Source organism: Sarcophilus harrisii, chromosome 1, assembly GCF_902635505.1.
Source record: "Sarcophilus harrisii chromosome 1, mSarHar1.11, whole genome shotgun sequence".
Lineage (NCBI taxonomy): Eukaryota > Metazoa > Chordata > Mammalia > Dasyuromorphia > Dasyuridae > Sarcophilus > Sarcophilus harrisii.
Window position 1 is genome coordinate 258163578 of NC_045426.1, and position 16028 is coordinate 258179605.

Consider the following 16028-nt stretch of genomic DNA (forward strand, 5'->3'; position numbering starts at 1 on the left):
CCCATTAGAATCTAAAGTCTTAAAATTTCTCCCAGTGCCTTGTATGGCATCCTATGCAGTGAACCTATGCAGTGAATACTCACTAAATACCATTGGCTGACAGAGAAGGGGAAAACATGACAACAATGCAACAATAAAGATGGGAATGTTAAATTGTCCATGACCTTAAGAGAGCTATCACTCTCCTGCTCCCCAAGTGAAGATGGCTGTCATATTTTATTTAATTATTTCAGGGAAGGCAGCACTGCCCAACTAATAGAAAATTTTATCAGAGTGCTCATCAGAAAGAAGATAAATTTGTATTCCATGTGTGAAGGCAGAGGATGAATTTGTGGTTAACCATCTGTGGGTTGTCCATCAGGCCTGAGCACTGGAAGCCAGTATTTTTTTAAGTCATGGGATTTTAAAAAGTTGAAAATATGAAAAACTAATACCCATCAGGTATTGATGGGAATCATTCATAGGAAAGCCTCTTGGATTACTGAAGGACGTATTGGCAGCTTTCTGGAATGTTTTAAAAAGGAAACTGGACCTTGCCTGTATAAATCTCCCACTATTCTATAGAGGAGCCCTGGTCTAATTACAGATTTATTTGTTTCACTCAAGTTTGAGGACACTTCTATTACATGTTACAGCCCTGAGTCTAAAATGTCTTTAGATCACAGATACCATAAAATATGCATCCACATCTCTGTATTTGTCTCTAGTTGCTTTCACTCTGCTTCATACATTTCACTTTGATATTTACTAGGAAAACGCTTTAAAATATGCTTATCATTTTTTAAAAAAAGAGTGATAATCTGGTATCTTGAATCAATCAGTTGTAAATATAGGAATCACTGCCATTTTAATTGGGGAAAATTATAAAACAATACATGACTTTATTTTTCCATTTTATCTAAGAAGAGGGTGAAAGCACCAAATAGACTTGATGGCCAAAATCAGTGTTGCACCCCATTCCTGTCTGTTAAAAAAAAAAGTGAGTCACCATAGCAACATAACAAGTGCTTCTCTCAATTCCTTAACTATTTCCTAGAGGTCAGTCTCTAAAAAAACATTAAGTGCTCAATTCTTACTTCCTATCAGTGAGTAATCACTGATTTTCCCCTCTAAGACCTGGTTATGTACATCCATTTACTGGAGGTACCCTGTGTCCTAGAGAATGAGTACAAATGAATGGTTTGGACCAGGTAAGTTATATGGGCAGGTTAGATGCCTAGATTTCTAAAAACCAGAACATTAGAGGAAAAGAAACTTCATTTTCAGGTTTTTAGCCAGTCAAAATCATATCTTTATAGCCTAAAATGATATTAATGCAAGTGACTGGCTAACAGGGGCCCAGTCACTCAAAAATGTATAATCTGTTGTGTCTGTTGCCAAATCTATGTGACTGCTTCCAGAAAAGGAGAATAAAGAGCCATAAAGTCGTATATGTATTCTATTTCTATTTCCAATTGGTTCAATGCATGATTGTAGAACTTTTTATTATTTTTTTATTAATTGAATGTATGTATACATACAAAAGAACTCGATCTCTTTTTTTCCCTGCAAAATGTAAAGGTGAGTTCTGGAAAGCTGATAGATTGTGTCCTTCTCCCCATAGCTGGCTCAGGAGTACTTTACCTCCTGGCCTATATTTGGGATGGGGTTGCCTTTTGGTATCTTCTTTTCTTTGGGACAAGGTCTTTTTAGATCCTAAAAGATCAGAAGAGCAACAAGACGTTCCATGGCAGAGCCAGGGAAGGTGACAATTTTGAGGAGCAAAGTCCTTGAGCCAGATTGGAAATGCGTTTACTTGGCAGCTGAGACAGTATGCCCTGAATGCAAAGCCTTGTTTATCAGTTATCCTATATCCAGAAATCAACTTGGTGGTGGAGAAAATGGTTATTGCTCCCACATTAAGATGGAGTTCACTTTACCTAGGCACTAGGGAGATAGAGGGAACAGTGGACTACAGTTCAAAGGGTGGGTGGGAAGAGAAGAAAAGGCAACCTAAAAGGAATAAAGTAAAAATTCATTTCTTCCTGTGTTAATGTGTTTCAAGATGATTCATTTACTTTATCAAAAGTAACTTAAAAAAAAAAAAACTACTTCTGAGGACTGGGGGGGTGGGGAAAGCACACTTTTCTCTGGAAAGGGCATCTGACTCAAACTCAATATTGCCAAATTTTCTTTTTGACCATAACAGGTTAATTTTGATGGCACAATACATGGGACTGGGTCTGTAATTTCATTGGTATAGATAAGTTCCAGGTGAGAGGATTTCTAGCACTTTGTAACTTTTAGTCTCAGAGAGTTACCTATAGCCCTGAGACTTTAAGGGACGTTTTAGAATCAGGCTGAGGCCCACTCTGTAAGCACCATGTATGCTGCCTGTCTCATACAACTTTGATACCGAAATACTCCAATGGACCTTGGATCCTTCTCAATGTGGGTGCTTCCTTCAGTTACATAGATCTCAATCTGTTCACATCTGACCCTTTAGTGAAATTCTTGTCCAAGTCCTCTGATAAGTTTGCCATAGTGGATGCACCTAACAAACTGGACTCTTTCTCTATTTTTCTTGCCAGATGATAATATCAATGGAACAAATGGGTTGTTTGTTATTTACCCTCAAATACAACCAGCCCATTTTCTTTTTCACTCATTCATTTTTTTTTGATGATATCCTTTATTCACTTCTTATTATTCACTGTCTTAAATATGATTCAGACTCTTCCTACTAACTTTCACCCTTTTACTGGATCTTACTTCAATTTTTCTTACACTGCAGTGCTCTATGACTTGCAGAAATATAACACTAGAAGAACACTGGTTATTTACATTGGGCCCAGGATCACCAAAATAACTTTGCAGTTTTACAAAGACAATCATCCATCTAGCTTTCTTCCCCTGCCAATTCTGAGCTCAATTTACAATCCATCTGCAGCATCTGCCCAAGGTATATATGCCAATGAATGAGCTCCACAGATTTTTTTTTCTGTCCAATTGTGCACCCCAGTCTGGACTATGGGCATACTTCATACCCTTCCTATATGAATACTTAGAATTCTGATTTCTCAGAAGGAAATGTTATATACTAAACTTATGGGCTGAGCAAAGAGATCTGGGTATTAATTCTGATTCTACCATTAACTTACTTGGGAGAATACCTTCCCTTTCTCTCTCTCTGATAATCAGGCTCCTCACCTGCAAAATGGAATGAGGCAAGGGAGAAATGAGATTAGGGCAGATCACAAATTTTATCTTCTCCCTTTGGCCGTAGGTCCTTAGAAATCACCTGGGTAAGTTTTGATTGGCAATGCTTGTCTTACTCCTCTTCTCAAAATCTTTAGTAAGATTCTGAATTTAGTCTGATTTACATATCACAGTGGTATGACGTTAATGTCCAGCTGGACCAAAACCACAAAAATGACAACAACAAAATTTAAACAGATTTTGGTCAAGTTGGGGCTCCACCTTTATGCAAGTTTTCATTTTCTTAAAATCTTATGTCTTCCAAGAAATGCTTAATTGCTGTTTATTCTTTTCCAGGATTAGAAGTAGCTTCATTTTGGAAAATTAAGTATCAGATATGTTTCCTTTTTTAAAAAAAGTTTTTCTAAAGCCTTTTTAAAAAAATCAACAAGACAGATATCAAAGAAAAAACATTTTTAAAAATCTCTGCTTTCTGTATGGTCACAGCTTAGTCTAATCTTTCATTTTTGAGATTAAAAAAACCCTCCAGTTTTAGAAGTAACCCCGAGGGGTCATCATCTCCTCATCTTTAGAAAGGAATACCTTAAACATTCATCCTTTTTTAAAGGTCATTAGTAACCCATTCCAGTGGTTTCTAACTCTTACACAGAAAATTCATCCTTCTATCTAATCTAAATTACTGATCCTATAGTTTGAGACCATTTCCTCTTATTTTGTCTTTAGGAAAGGTAGAGAATAGCTGATAACTACCCTATATAAGGGCTCTTCATATACTTAGACCATTACAGGCAGTCCCCACCTTTAGAAGCAAAGTATATCCAAAGACCCCATCTTAAAATGGATTGTAATAAGTCAGAATCCTGACTATGCACATGTGTTAGTCTATCTTGGGAGTCAGATTCAGTGTCATTAGGTAGGGGCCAGTGAAGGAACATGGATAAGCAGTAAGATGTATCAGTTTTTATTAGTCAGCTTGAATAAGCAGACCAGTGAAATGGAAACAATGAAAAGTGAGGATTGTTGGTATTAAACTACTCTTCAGTCTTTCTCAAGATTTAATAATTCTTCTTCTCACCTTTCTTCAAAAAACTCTATTTGCTCACTCCTTAATTATCATTGTTGTTCCCCAAATTCTTTCAAGTTCTCCACATCTCTTGGAGAATGATAATAGCTAATGGTACCATAAGAAGTTGGCCCTAAGTATATTGGGAAGTATACTGGGAATGTTCCTGTATCCTGTGTATGGTACACAATAGCTAGGCTATTCAACTTATAGATTGGATTCTAAGACACCAAAAATGGCCAACTCAGGGAGATAAACTAGTTGTCTGGGCACTTGGGCAGACATGTAAACAGCATGCATAGTCTGGGTGCTTGTGATGAACTAAGATAAATTCAAATGGAATGGAAATGAAAATTATTATTTGTAGATCCCATTACCATGTCTGCTTCCTAATGGCTACCCTACATATCTGACTCATGACTATATGAACTAAATAGTCACAAGGTTCCTTTTTAGCTCTCAGATTCTATGATTAACAGGTATTTTCTTTTTTTAAAAGTTATGCTTCAATTTATCCTGTTATTCGATCTTTTTTGCTTTGGGTAACTCTACAAGACTAAGTTGCAGAGACCATAACTATCTATCAGCATTGGTAAAAGGATTTTCCTATTGAGAAGTTCCTTATACCAATAAATCTCTATACTCTATTCCATTTTCTATATTATATTTATGTGATTTAAAAAAAATCTCAAAGTAAAGCCATTAATTGAGATGACATTTTAAGAAAAATAGCAACCAATTAAATCACTTAACCTCAGCTGCCTTAGTTTCCTAATGTGTAAAAATGAGATAGTTACCTACCTCCCAGGGTTATTGTGAGGATTAAATAAGATTCTATGTATAAAGTGTTTTGAAAACCTTAAATAACTATAAAAAAGCTAGCTATTATTATCACTATCATTATCTGTAGTATCAATTATAGTAACAAAAACATTCTCCCTATAAACCTAGAGTACATTGTCCCACAACCACATATAGCATCAGTGGGATGAAGAGGTTCCCAGAGTACACCGGAAAGGACTCTCCTTGGAAATACAGATGGTCATACAACTTGTGCTTTTGGCATTGTAGAGATCCACTGTCATTTCCATGTATTCTCATGTATGTTGTCATTCTGCTCTGCCCGGGTGAATGAAGCGTCTCTGCTTACTTAATTTTTGAGCTACCTTGTACCTGACCTAAAGGAACCTTGCTATGAATGTTTCTCATTATTTTGCCAATCCACGAAGGTCACACTGAATTCTAATATGTCCTTCGTGATACTGACTATCTCCCCATTGGTGTCACCTGAAAATTTAAATAATGTGCATCTTTTTCCATCACCTTGGTTCCTGGGAAAAGGCTGACTAACACTGGGCTCAGGACCAATGGAAAATGATTTTTTATTCTTCCCATATTGATAAAGATAGATGCATATTTTAAAATATAATGATAGTGAAAATTAGTGATGTGAGAAAAAAGAAGGACACAAGGACAACAAAAGATTAACACTGCAGTTAGCACTAAATGGAATGGCTTAGGATTCTGCTGCTGTTGATGCTTCAGGGAGTGGGGAAAGGTTAGTATCTAACCTCTAGGTCAACCATGGACTTTGGAGTCTCTAAATCTTCATATCTCCATTTCTGGAGATAGGGCTAAGGATATTTTAAAGTATATTTTGTCAGCTGGCAGAATTTTGAGAAAACATTTACAACATTATTCTTAGGAACTAGTTGCTCACTTGTCACCTAGGATAAATTATATTATATAAAAGACAAATGGAGAAGGTTATTGACCACATTCATTTTATCACTGAGAAGTATACCTCCACTGAGAGGTAAACTTTTAGTAAGGTTAAACCTCACAGATTTGAACTAATTCAGAAAGTCCCATATGAATTAGAGATTACTTAAAATGAACTATAGTTTTGCTACTTTCATGTATATGTAATACAGTAATTAAGCATATGCAAACAGTTCATAGCAGAGGGCTTCAAAAGCCCTGTTTTAAACAAAAAATAATGCAGAAGAAATGTGTCATGGGCACATTCATAGAATCATAGGATTTCAGAGTTTTAAAGACCTCAGGCTTCATCTAGTCCAACCCATATGTGAGAATCCTCTACAATTAGAAACATGAAAATTCTGATCATACCAGCTCATAAGAGCCAGTTGTAAATTTTTTAGTATGAGCATTTATAACTTGAAAATCAGTAAATCCTATAAATCAGGACTTGATTTACTGTTTTGTCTCTTGTCTAGACTTAAGAAATTGATGAAGAAAATGTTAATAATGTAGATTAAACTTTAAAATATATTATGTGTACATTTCCCACCAATGCCCAAGAGCTGATTGTTAAATATTTAGCAGCATACTCCTGATTAGCAGCATCCATAAGAGGTTGCTTAATACACAGAAGTTCCTTCTATAATTTAAAAAAATAAATAGATATTTCTGAAGTATTCAAGAATTTATTTTCTCTATAAGGAAAATATTCATTCAGATAAATTTGAGCTCAAGCTCTGTGAACACTACCACAGCTTCCAAATTAGTATTAATGTAGTTTTACCTAACTGACAAGGTCAATTTTTTGGGTTAGAAAAGAGCCTAGTGAGGCTTGGATAAAACAAGGCTAATGAGATGCTATTAACATAAAGATTAGAGAATTAGGTAAAATGAAGATCTTCTGAAAGTAAGATCAAAAAGAATGAAAATGGCCTCAAAGAGAATTTTTTTTTTTACTTACCAGACTCACGAGTCCGACCTCTCACCACTTCACTCCAAGGTCCTGCTCCAATGGCATTAAATGCCTGCATCTGTAACTCATATTCAGTCCATTCTTCCAGCTCTTCAATGGTGTATTCTCTCTCCAATCTGTCATGGATTACTTGTACCATTATTGAAGACTGAAGTTCAGTTCGCCAATATTTAATCCTATAGCCCACAGATTCAGGATTGCCATTATACTGTGAATCAGGGAGTGGCTGGAAATGAATAATGATAGAATGATGTTTCGAAATTTCCTAACTGTGATTCAGGTGACATTTTGTACCTATAAGACTAAAAATAACCCAGAGGAAAGAATGACCTCATGATGTTGGGTCTGTGTTTTATTTGCCTTTATTGATCAAGGAAAATATTTTATTTGGTATAATTTTCCATTCTACTTTCCTCCTGATATTTTTCATTTGTTAATTAAATGAAACCATGTCATTAACTTCAGCTGAGCATAATTTCTTCTCATACATTTTGGCTTTATTTTGCAGGGGAATGCTTTGATTAAATATCAAACTGGCTCTCATACAAATATTGAATATTGGTTCAATGTTGACCTAGCTTAAGGACTTACAGGTCCAGCATGTAACATCATTGGCTTTTCTCACTGAGGAATATCTTTTAGTTCCAAGAAAAGAGAACATTGATGATTAACAAGACAGTCTGCACAGGTCCAAGATCTAAGACTTAATGTAAAATGTAATATTTTTTGGTTTAATATTGAGATTCATATGGACTAGAAAAAAAAGCGTGATGAAAAACTTCTAAGCTTCTGATTCATTTTATATTCCCCAGTGACCTTAAGACTGCTTGTCTCTGCAGCCATCTCTTTGTAGTTCATAACTTACCACCCATCGGAGCCATAGACTGGTCTCACTTGCTGTTCGAACTGTTATACTTGCAGGGGCTACATCAGGTGGGGCCTGCAAAGTCTGGATGACACGAGATGATGGACTGAAAGGACTGGAGCCAACAATATTTACTTGTCTCATCCTAAACCTAAAGAAGAATCACGAAGTAAATGGAAAAAAGAACAAGGAGAGGAATTCAGCAGATCCCCAAAGGCTCAAGGTTACCCTTCTCATTTCCAAATATATATTTCATTTAACTTAGATCTTTTTTTCTAAGAAGCTTCAAAAGACAGGAAGTGAAGTAAAATTAAATAATTTCATATACCCAAGTGATAGAAAATTGTATCTATTAGATATTCTTATACTTTTAATTGCAAATTATCACTGCTTGAATCAAGATTCATGGAAACACCAGATTTTTGTTCCAATGGCTATTTCATCTGGTATTAGGATTGGAAGGAGACTTTAGAGATCATTCACTCCAACCCTACCTCATGTATTCAATATCACTGTTATTTATAAAATACTATCTTTTAATGAAAAATTTCTTCTGCGTGATTAAGAACAATTTGTTTTTTCTTGCTTATCTCCTGAAACTCTCAGTTCTAGCTCATCTCTATGTTTTTGTTCAAATTGAAAGGTATTATTTCAGTTAAAGAAACAATACACAGAAACATAAAAAATAACCCATATGTGTGTGTGTGTGTGTGTGTGTGTGTATACATACACAAAAATGCCAGGACACTCAAAGACAACCTAAGTACTCAGAGTGAATATCAGAATATCAGATGTCTTAGACTATGAGGAAAAGGATCTCGATATTTTCAGATATTTGGAATGACGATAATAAAAGAATTCACACTTGTCCCACGCCTTAATTTTTACAAAGTGCTTGTCCTTCTAACAACCCTGTGAGGTAGACAGAACAAGCACTGTTTCCCTTTTCAAGATGAAGCCCTGAGCTGTTAGGTGGTCACACAACTAGTAAGACATAGCTGAGACTTTAGCTTTCAAATATTTGACTATAGGATTATACACTTTGAGTTAGAAGGGACATGGGAGGACATCTAGCCCAATCTCCTCATTTCACAGTTGAGGAAACAGAGGTTAAGTGACCCTGTAAATGTCAGAGGCAGCGTTTGTACTCAGGGTTCCCGAGTTTAAAGACTACCATTTTGACTTGACTGTGATCCCCAGTCATAATGATTAGATTTATGATAAAGGTTAGGGAAAAAAAAAAAAAAAAAAGATTCCACTATTGGTACAGAACCATGACCGGTCTGTTCTGTTTCAGGGAAGAATGTGCAAAAGAATACAGCATTTCATGACTTGTTCCTTTCAATATTAACAATATGCAAAGAAAATGATCTTGACAATTTCACCTCTTACTCCCTGTATTAGTAATTCTTATTTCTTTCTTCCCTGAGCTCACAAAATGTATCCGTTCTGGCAGAACAATGACATTATCAAACTCAACATCTGGTGATAACTGGAAAATTCATCTCCTTCAATGATCTTACGGGAAGTTATAACATCTCTAACAGCTTGTGATCATTCTCCCCTTTGTTAAGGCCAAGGATTTACTGCCAGGCTAAGTTTCAGAATCAAATACAAGTGGCATATTGGTAAAAAGAGCCCCTCGGAAAGGCCTTTAATAGTTGCAAACAGAAGGATATTTTTAGGATAGCTTTTATTTTTACATTGTTCTTTGGTAGTTACAATTACCCATGGTTTTTGTGAGAAAAGAGCCACATCTCTGCCCCAAATTCTTGGTTTTCAATCCTATAATAACAGAGAAGACATTTCTGTAGGGGATATTGCTGGTTATTAGATGGAAAGAACCTTCCAAATCTGGGATTAGGGCATACTAACTCTTGACACAATATTCAGCTGTTATTTTGCCTACACTTTAAAGTCTGATTCACTACATTATCACCTAGAACTTGGACTTCAGACGTTTATAACCGCGTTTGGCTCTCTGCAGCCCTTTGCTCATAGGGGACAGACTTTTTGCTTGTAGTTTATCACCTGCTGGGCTCACCTGTAATGCGTGTAGGGAGTGAGGTTTGGGATCTCCAACATTTGGGCATCAGGCTCATTCTCTTCTTCATAGAGACAGCTCCACTCCTCCTCATCACCTATTGCACCAATCTGTTTAGGAGAAGGAGGATGTCAAGTAGGGTTAGGAAGTGCTACGGATTTCCAGTCTCTAGGTCAGTGACAGTCACCCAAGCTTCCGCTGTTTGTGGATGAAGGAGCTAGTTCTTGTCCTTCTGAGTCTGGACCTCTCTTTCTCAGGACTGTCTCATAAAACAGAGGTACCACATTTGTCGGATGAGAGATCATCACAGTACGTTCTAATCAACTTCTATGCTCCTGTCCCAGCCATGCTAACTCCTGAATGCCCAGGGTATTCCTATGAGGACTGACATATAGGAGGCAGAAGGCATGCAAGGAGAGACTATCAGGTCAAACAAATAGTGTTGAGCCGAGAACAATCCAGGGTCCCATGCTGTTTAACATTTCATAAATGACTTAAATGATGGAATAGAAAACATGCTCATTAAGTTTGCAGATGGAACCAAATTTGGCAGGTAGCCAGCACTTTGGAAGACAGCAGCAGAATTGAAAATGACCTTGGTAAACAGAAGAAGTGGGCAGAAGCAAGAGAGAATGAAGTTCAATAAAGACAAGCATAGGATAGTGCACTCAGTGGGTAAAAAACAAAAGCAGAAACAGACTACCAAATAAAAAGAAATCTGGCAGAAAAAGATCTGGGGGTCAGAGTGGATAATAAACTGCAGATGAATCATTCATGTGTTATTGTTCTTTTAAAAAGCAAGCACAATAGACAAATGCTGAGACAGAAATTAGAAAAAAATAAAGAAGGAACTAAGAAGATTCTCCCATTATCCTCAGTAGTCTTTAAATTCTCTTTGAGGGAATATGAAAAATAATCAAAGATTTAAGGAAGAGACAGAAACATGATTAAGGGGTTAGACAATAAACCCTTTGGGAAAGGTCAAAGTCACCCAGGCTATTCTGGAGAAGGGAAAGCTAACAATGCCCAAAGTAGTCTTTGGCAGAGAGAGAAGAGAGAAGAAGGTGGCAATGAAAGAGTTCCAGTGAAGGGGAATTCAAAAGCAGTTGGTAATGCTGCTGGCAGTACATAAAAGCACAGGGGTCTTTGTAGAACAACTAAGTTCTGTAAATTGAGAAAATTCTGTCAAGATCAACATCTAGGATGTAAGTCTCCTGGCCCAGCTTTTTTGCAGTTATCCTTGGATATATCATATGGTCCTCTTTGTTCTGGCTCTGCCCACCTGCTTGTTACTAGCTTTAGAAAGCCCTATTGTGGGACATGCAGGCAGTTCACCCGGGAGCTACAGAAAAATCAGCTGGCCCTCTCGAAACTTTCTGCAGTAGACAGAGCAGCTTCGATCCATAATGCATGGGAAGCAGCATGGGCAGGTTAAGGCATCAGATTCAGAGACAAGAGTACCTGGGTTCAAATTCCATCTCAGACATTGACTAGATGTATGACTCTGGGCAAGTCACTCTCTGAACTATAGGTTCCTAATTTGTAAAATTAAGAGGTTGGATTCAATGATCAATATGGCCTCTTCTAGTTTTAATTCTATAATCCTATGAATAAGAAATAGAAATGACTGGTTGTTATTAGATACTATACCCAAATAGACCTTATTTCACATGTGGTTAGATTAATAATAAAGGACATATGAAGAAAGATGTTATATACATCACTGAAAGAACTAAATAGAAGTATGCACAGAATAATTTTACATATATATGTAATGATGGTCATTTCAGTGAGGGAAGAAGAGAAAAAAAAGAAATAAGAAAAAATGATAACTGTATATTTAATAGGAATAGCCAATAGATTTGCAGTCTCATGTGCAAACATCTTTTTCGATTATACTTCATTAGAGAAATGCCTATTTTATTCCATAAATTAAAAATAAAATAAATTTAAAAATAATATTCTTTCTGCATTATGCTTTGATTCCAAAGCATTTATTCAGCTTTAGGCTGGAAGAGAGGGTGGTATAAGAGCTTCCCCAAAATGGATACAACAGAACAGGTCCAGCACATCACAAAGGGTGACTCATTCAAGGAACCAAAAGGTCTGGCGAACATAAGAACTTAACAAGGAGATTAGAACAAAATTCTTGTCCACACCAATATAGAACATCATTCCATATGTTCCTTTCCATTAATCTACATTTCTCATGAAACTTGATGTATCACTATAATGGTGAGACCAGTAACTTCTCTTTTTCCTTCTTTCCTTCCTTTATCATCATTTCCCCCTCCTATCTCTCCCTCCCTCTCACTCTTCCTTCTTTCCAACACTGAAGTCACCCAGGGTGAAATTATCACTGAATCTTAAATTTGGAGCTAAAAGGAACCTCAGAGGCTATTCAATCCAACCTCGTCAATTTTACCATTAAAGAAACTGAGATATAAGTAACATAAACTAAGCATCAGAGGTGGGATTTATTCCTAAATCTTCTGAATCCAGATATAAAGATCTTTCCATTGTATCACAATGTCTCCTTTTAAAGTAGACTTTATCTGCTTTTACACTTAATTCATGTAATAACATGTTACAGTTATTTAGAAAAGAAAAACAGTCATCGGAGGCGTTGCTATCTACAGTACTGGAAGGAACACTGCCATCAATGAAATCACAGTTCTATTCACATATTTGAGTGTAAAAATGTTTCATTGCTCCTTTTTCAAAGAAATGTGACGTTCATATCTATATATTTATTGGGTGTTTTTAATCTTTATAACAACAATCTAAGAAGTAAATACTGCAAGTCTAATAACCCCCAAAACCTTCATTTTACAGGTGAGGAAACTGAGGCTCATAAGAGTTACTAAAAATAGCCAATAATTGTCTGAGCCAAGATATGAACATTAGCATTTTTTGTCTTCCTGAGTTTGGCATTTTTCCCTTTGTACTATGTGGATTTAAGTGGAATGAAATTATAGAATGTCATGAATTCTGGCAGGATGAGGAAATTTAACATAGTAGAAAGTGCAATGATTTTTAAGTGAAGGAGTTTGGCTTTTGATTACAACCCTGCCCCATCTAACTGACTTTGGGCTTGTTCTTTGGCTCCTTGAGCGTCAGTTTCCTCAAGTTAAACTAAATGATCTCTAAAGTTCTTTGAGTTCTCTTATTAAGTATTCTGTGATTGTCTGTCCTGCCTTTCCTCCTATATCCCCACTTAAGAGTTATAGCCTTTAATGTGTTAGAAATCTGCCTTTTTCATCTATCTCCATTCACTTTAACACCTTTAACTTTATAGTAATAGTCATTCTTGTAGTTGTGTAGGGTTTTTTTTTTTTTAATCTTCCCATTACTTGAACTTACTGACCTGCTTTTAGACATCTTTACTATGTGATACCTGTTATCTCTTGAGTAGGCTGTTTGGCCACATAAAGCTTAGCAATAGCAGCTCATCTCAGTGTTAGTTGAGACATTGTCATCCTGTAACCAGCTGTCAGATAATGATCAGTGATGTATCTATGTTTATCCTTCTGTTCCTAACCTGATGGTTTGTGTATTTTACTGAGGATTCCTGTCTTCACAAGGGGTGGTTAACACATCAAAATGATGTTTGATGAGCTTGCCAAAGTGCTGATCCTTATCAGGGCAAATTGCTATACCTAGCAAGCAACATTCCCAGTCCCGTAATGCAGAATCCTTAACAGGCTGCAGCAACAGTCTGAATGCCAGACACAGAAGGATGACCTAGAACTTCTAAATTTTATGTTCAAGTGTTGCCATATAAATTAGGAAGTCTATAAAGGCAAAATTCTGTGAAGGTAATCTCTATTAGATGAGGGACATCCTACATGATGACTGAAAGGAGATTTAAACTTGAAATCTGTCTCTGACCCTCATTAGCTATGGGATGAGGGAAAAGTAAGTTAATATTGCTGAGTTTCCTTTTCCTTATCTTTAAAATGTCAGTCAGTTTAAACATTTATTACTTCTGGATCAGGCTCTATGCTAAGTGTTGGGGATAAAGAAAAATGCTAAAAGTAATCCATACCTTCAAGGAGGACTCATAATCTAATGGAAGAGTTGCTATTCAGCCATTTTTTTTAGTAGTATCTGACTTTGTCAGCCCAAATGGGGCTTTTTCTTCTCAAAAAAAATTTTTTTCTTCTTTATGGAGTGGTTACCTTATTCAGTTCATTTTACAGGTGAGTAAACAGAATTAAGTAACTCTCTCAGAGTCATATAACTAGTAAATATCTGAGGCTGGATTTCTGGGTTTGAATTCTTGAAGATGAGTCTTCATGGAGTTCATTGAGTAGGGCAGGGTGACATGATCAGACCTATGTTTTAGAAAAATCACTTAAGTATCTGGATGGAAGATGGATTAGAGAGTGAAAAGAAATCTGAGAAAAGCAGATCCACCAGCAATCTATTGAAATAGTACTGGTGTGAAGTGAAAGACTGGGGTACATTCAAGAGGGATGTTACACAAGTAAAATCAATAAGGTCTTGACAACATATTGGATATGGGGAATGTAGTGAGGAATCCGGGATGATTCCTAGAATGTATGCCTGCCTATGGGATTGAGAGGATGGAGAAGTTAGGAATGGGGGAAATACATAAAGGGAAAGATAATGAATTTAGTTGTGTACACCACTGGGTAGATTAATACCTGCACCATCTCTCTATCTCACAAATTTATTCTAAGGAAAATGCTTCTAAAATTATTGATATTTTTTCACTTTAAGTAAAATTAATTTCCAAATACACCACATGGGATTTTTAAAATTAAAAAAAAAACATTTCAACAAAACTAACACCACATCAAGCAAATCTGAGAATATATGCAATATTTCACACCCATAATTCCCCCACTTCTACAAAGAATGAAATGGAGAAGATGCATTTTCTCCTCTTTTCCTTAGGATAGAGTTTAACACATTTTCTGGCACATTGTGGTTATTGAGTCATTTAGTAGTACATGATAACTCTTTTGTTACTCTGAGCACATAGGATGTCAATACTATCCATGAGGTTTTCTTAAAAAAATACTGGATTTCTTGCTCCAGTGGATTTAGGCAAACAGAGTTAAGTGACCTGACCTGGGCCATATAGCTATAAGAGAGGCTGCATTTGAACTTAGTTCTTCCATATTCCAGGCTCAGCACTCTGTTCACTGTACCACCCAGAGACTTAAGAGAGAGTCCTTTTATAACCTAGAAATGTTATATATGTATTCCAATATTACTGTGATCTCATAGAAATGGATATTATCTTCAACTAATTCAGATAGCAATTCTTTTAGGTCTGTCTGTACTATGAAATTTTGGCCCATGTCTTCCCAATGGCTTGCTACAAGATATCCATCCATCCAACATGCTGGACATCTTACAATGAAGTGCAAACTTGGTTATATCAATGTGAATTAGCATTATTATTGATGGTTATGAAGGCTGGTGTATATAACTCAATGAAAAAGAGGTTTAAAGATTTCCAGGCAGTTTAGGAAAGTTTGTACTCAAGCTAATAATGCTTTAGCTCTTTTGAGGATAAAAAAATGATCCAAAGTTTCTAGGTCAGATGATCTAGAACCTTTCACTTAGCATATCATTCAATTTTTAAATATTAAAAAGACATTGAAAATGCAATCAGGATGATAAATACTACTTTGCAGTCTTAACTGCTTGGAAATGGTTCCATTTCAGTTTGCATCTGGCAAACCACCATCTGATTGCCTTATTACCTTATTGTTGTACTTTTCTCCCCCTTGTTAATATGTGTGTGTGTGTGTGTGTGTGTGTGTGTGTGTGTGTGTGTGTGTGTATACCTTTATAGATGCATGGAAATTTTTCATATATTATCAAAATTCTTTTTTGTAGAAGTTTTACTCTAGATAACTTTGAAAGTAAATTCCTTTGATTTCAGAAAGGCTTGCAGAGACTTACATGAACTGATGCTAAGTAAAGTGAACAGAACCAAGAGAACATTGTACATAGCAATAAGACTATATGATGATCAATTCTGATGGAGGTGGCTGTTTTCAACAGTGAGGTGATTCAGGCCAGTTCTAATGGTCTTGTGAGGGAGAGAGCCATCTGCATCCAGAGAGAGGACTATGGGGGC

General features: G+C 36.2%; 1 protein-coding gene across 4 annotated transcripts in view; it reads right to left on the reverse strand.

Moving 5' to 3' along the window:
• SDK1 (sidekick cell adhesion molecule 1) overlaps positions 1-16028 on the reverse strand; it is a 1196729-nt gene that overhangs the window by 193840 nt on the left and 986861 nt on the right. For all 4 annotated transcript variants that reach the window (XM_031949904.1, XM_031949968.1, XM_031949836.1 and 1 more), the window contains 3 exons: positions 9908-10017; positions 7864-8014; positions 6987-7224 (listed from right to left, as the gene is read on the reverse strand). In XM_031949904.1, coding sequence (XP_031805764.1) covers positions 6987-7224; positions 7864-8014; positions 9908-10017 — 499 coding nt within the window. The remainder of the gene's footprint in view (positions 1-6986; positions 7225-7863; positions 8015-9907; positions 10018-16028) is intronic.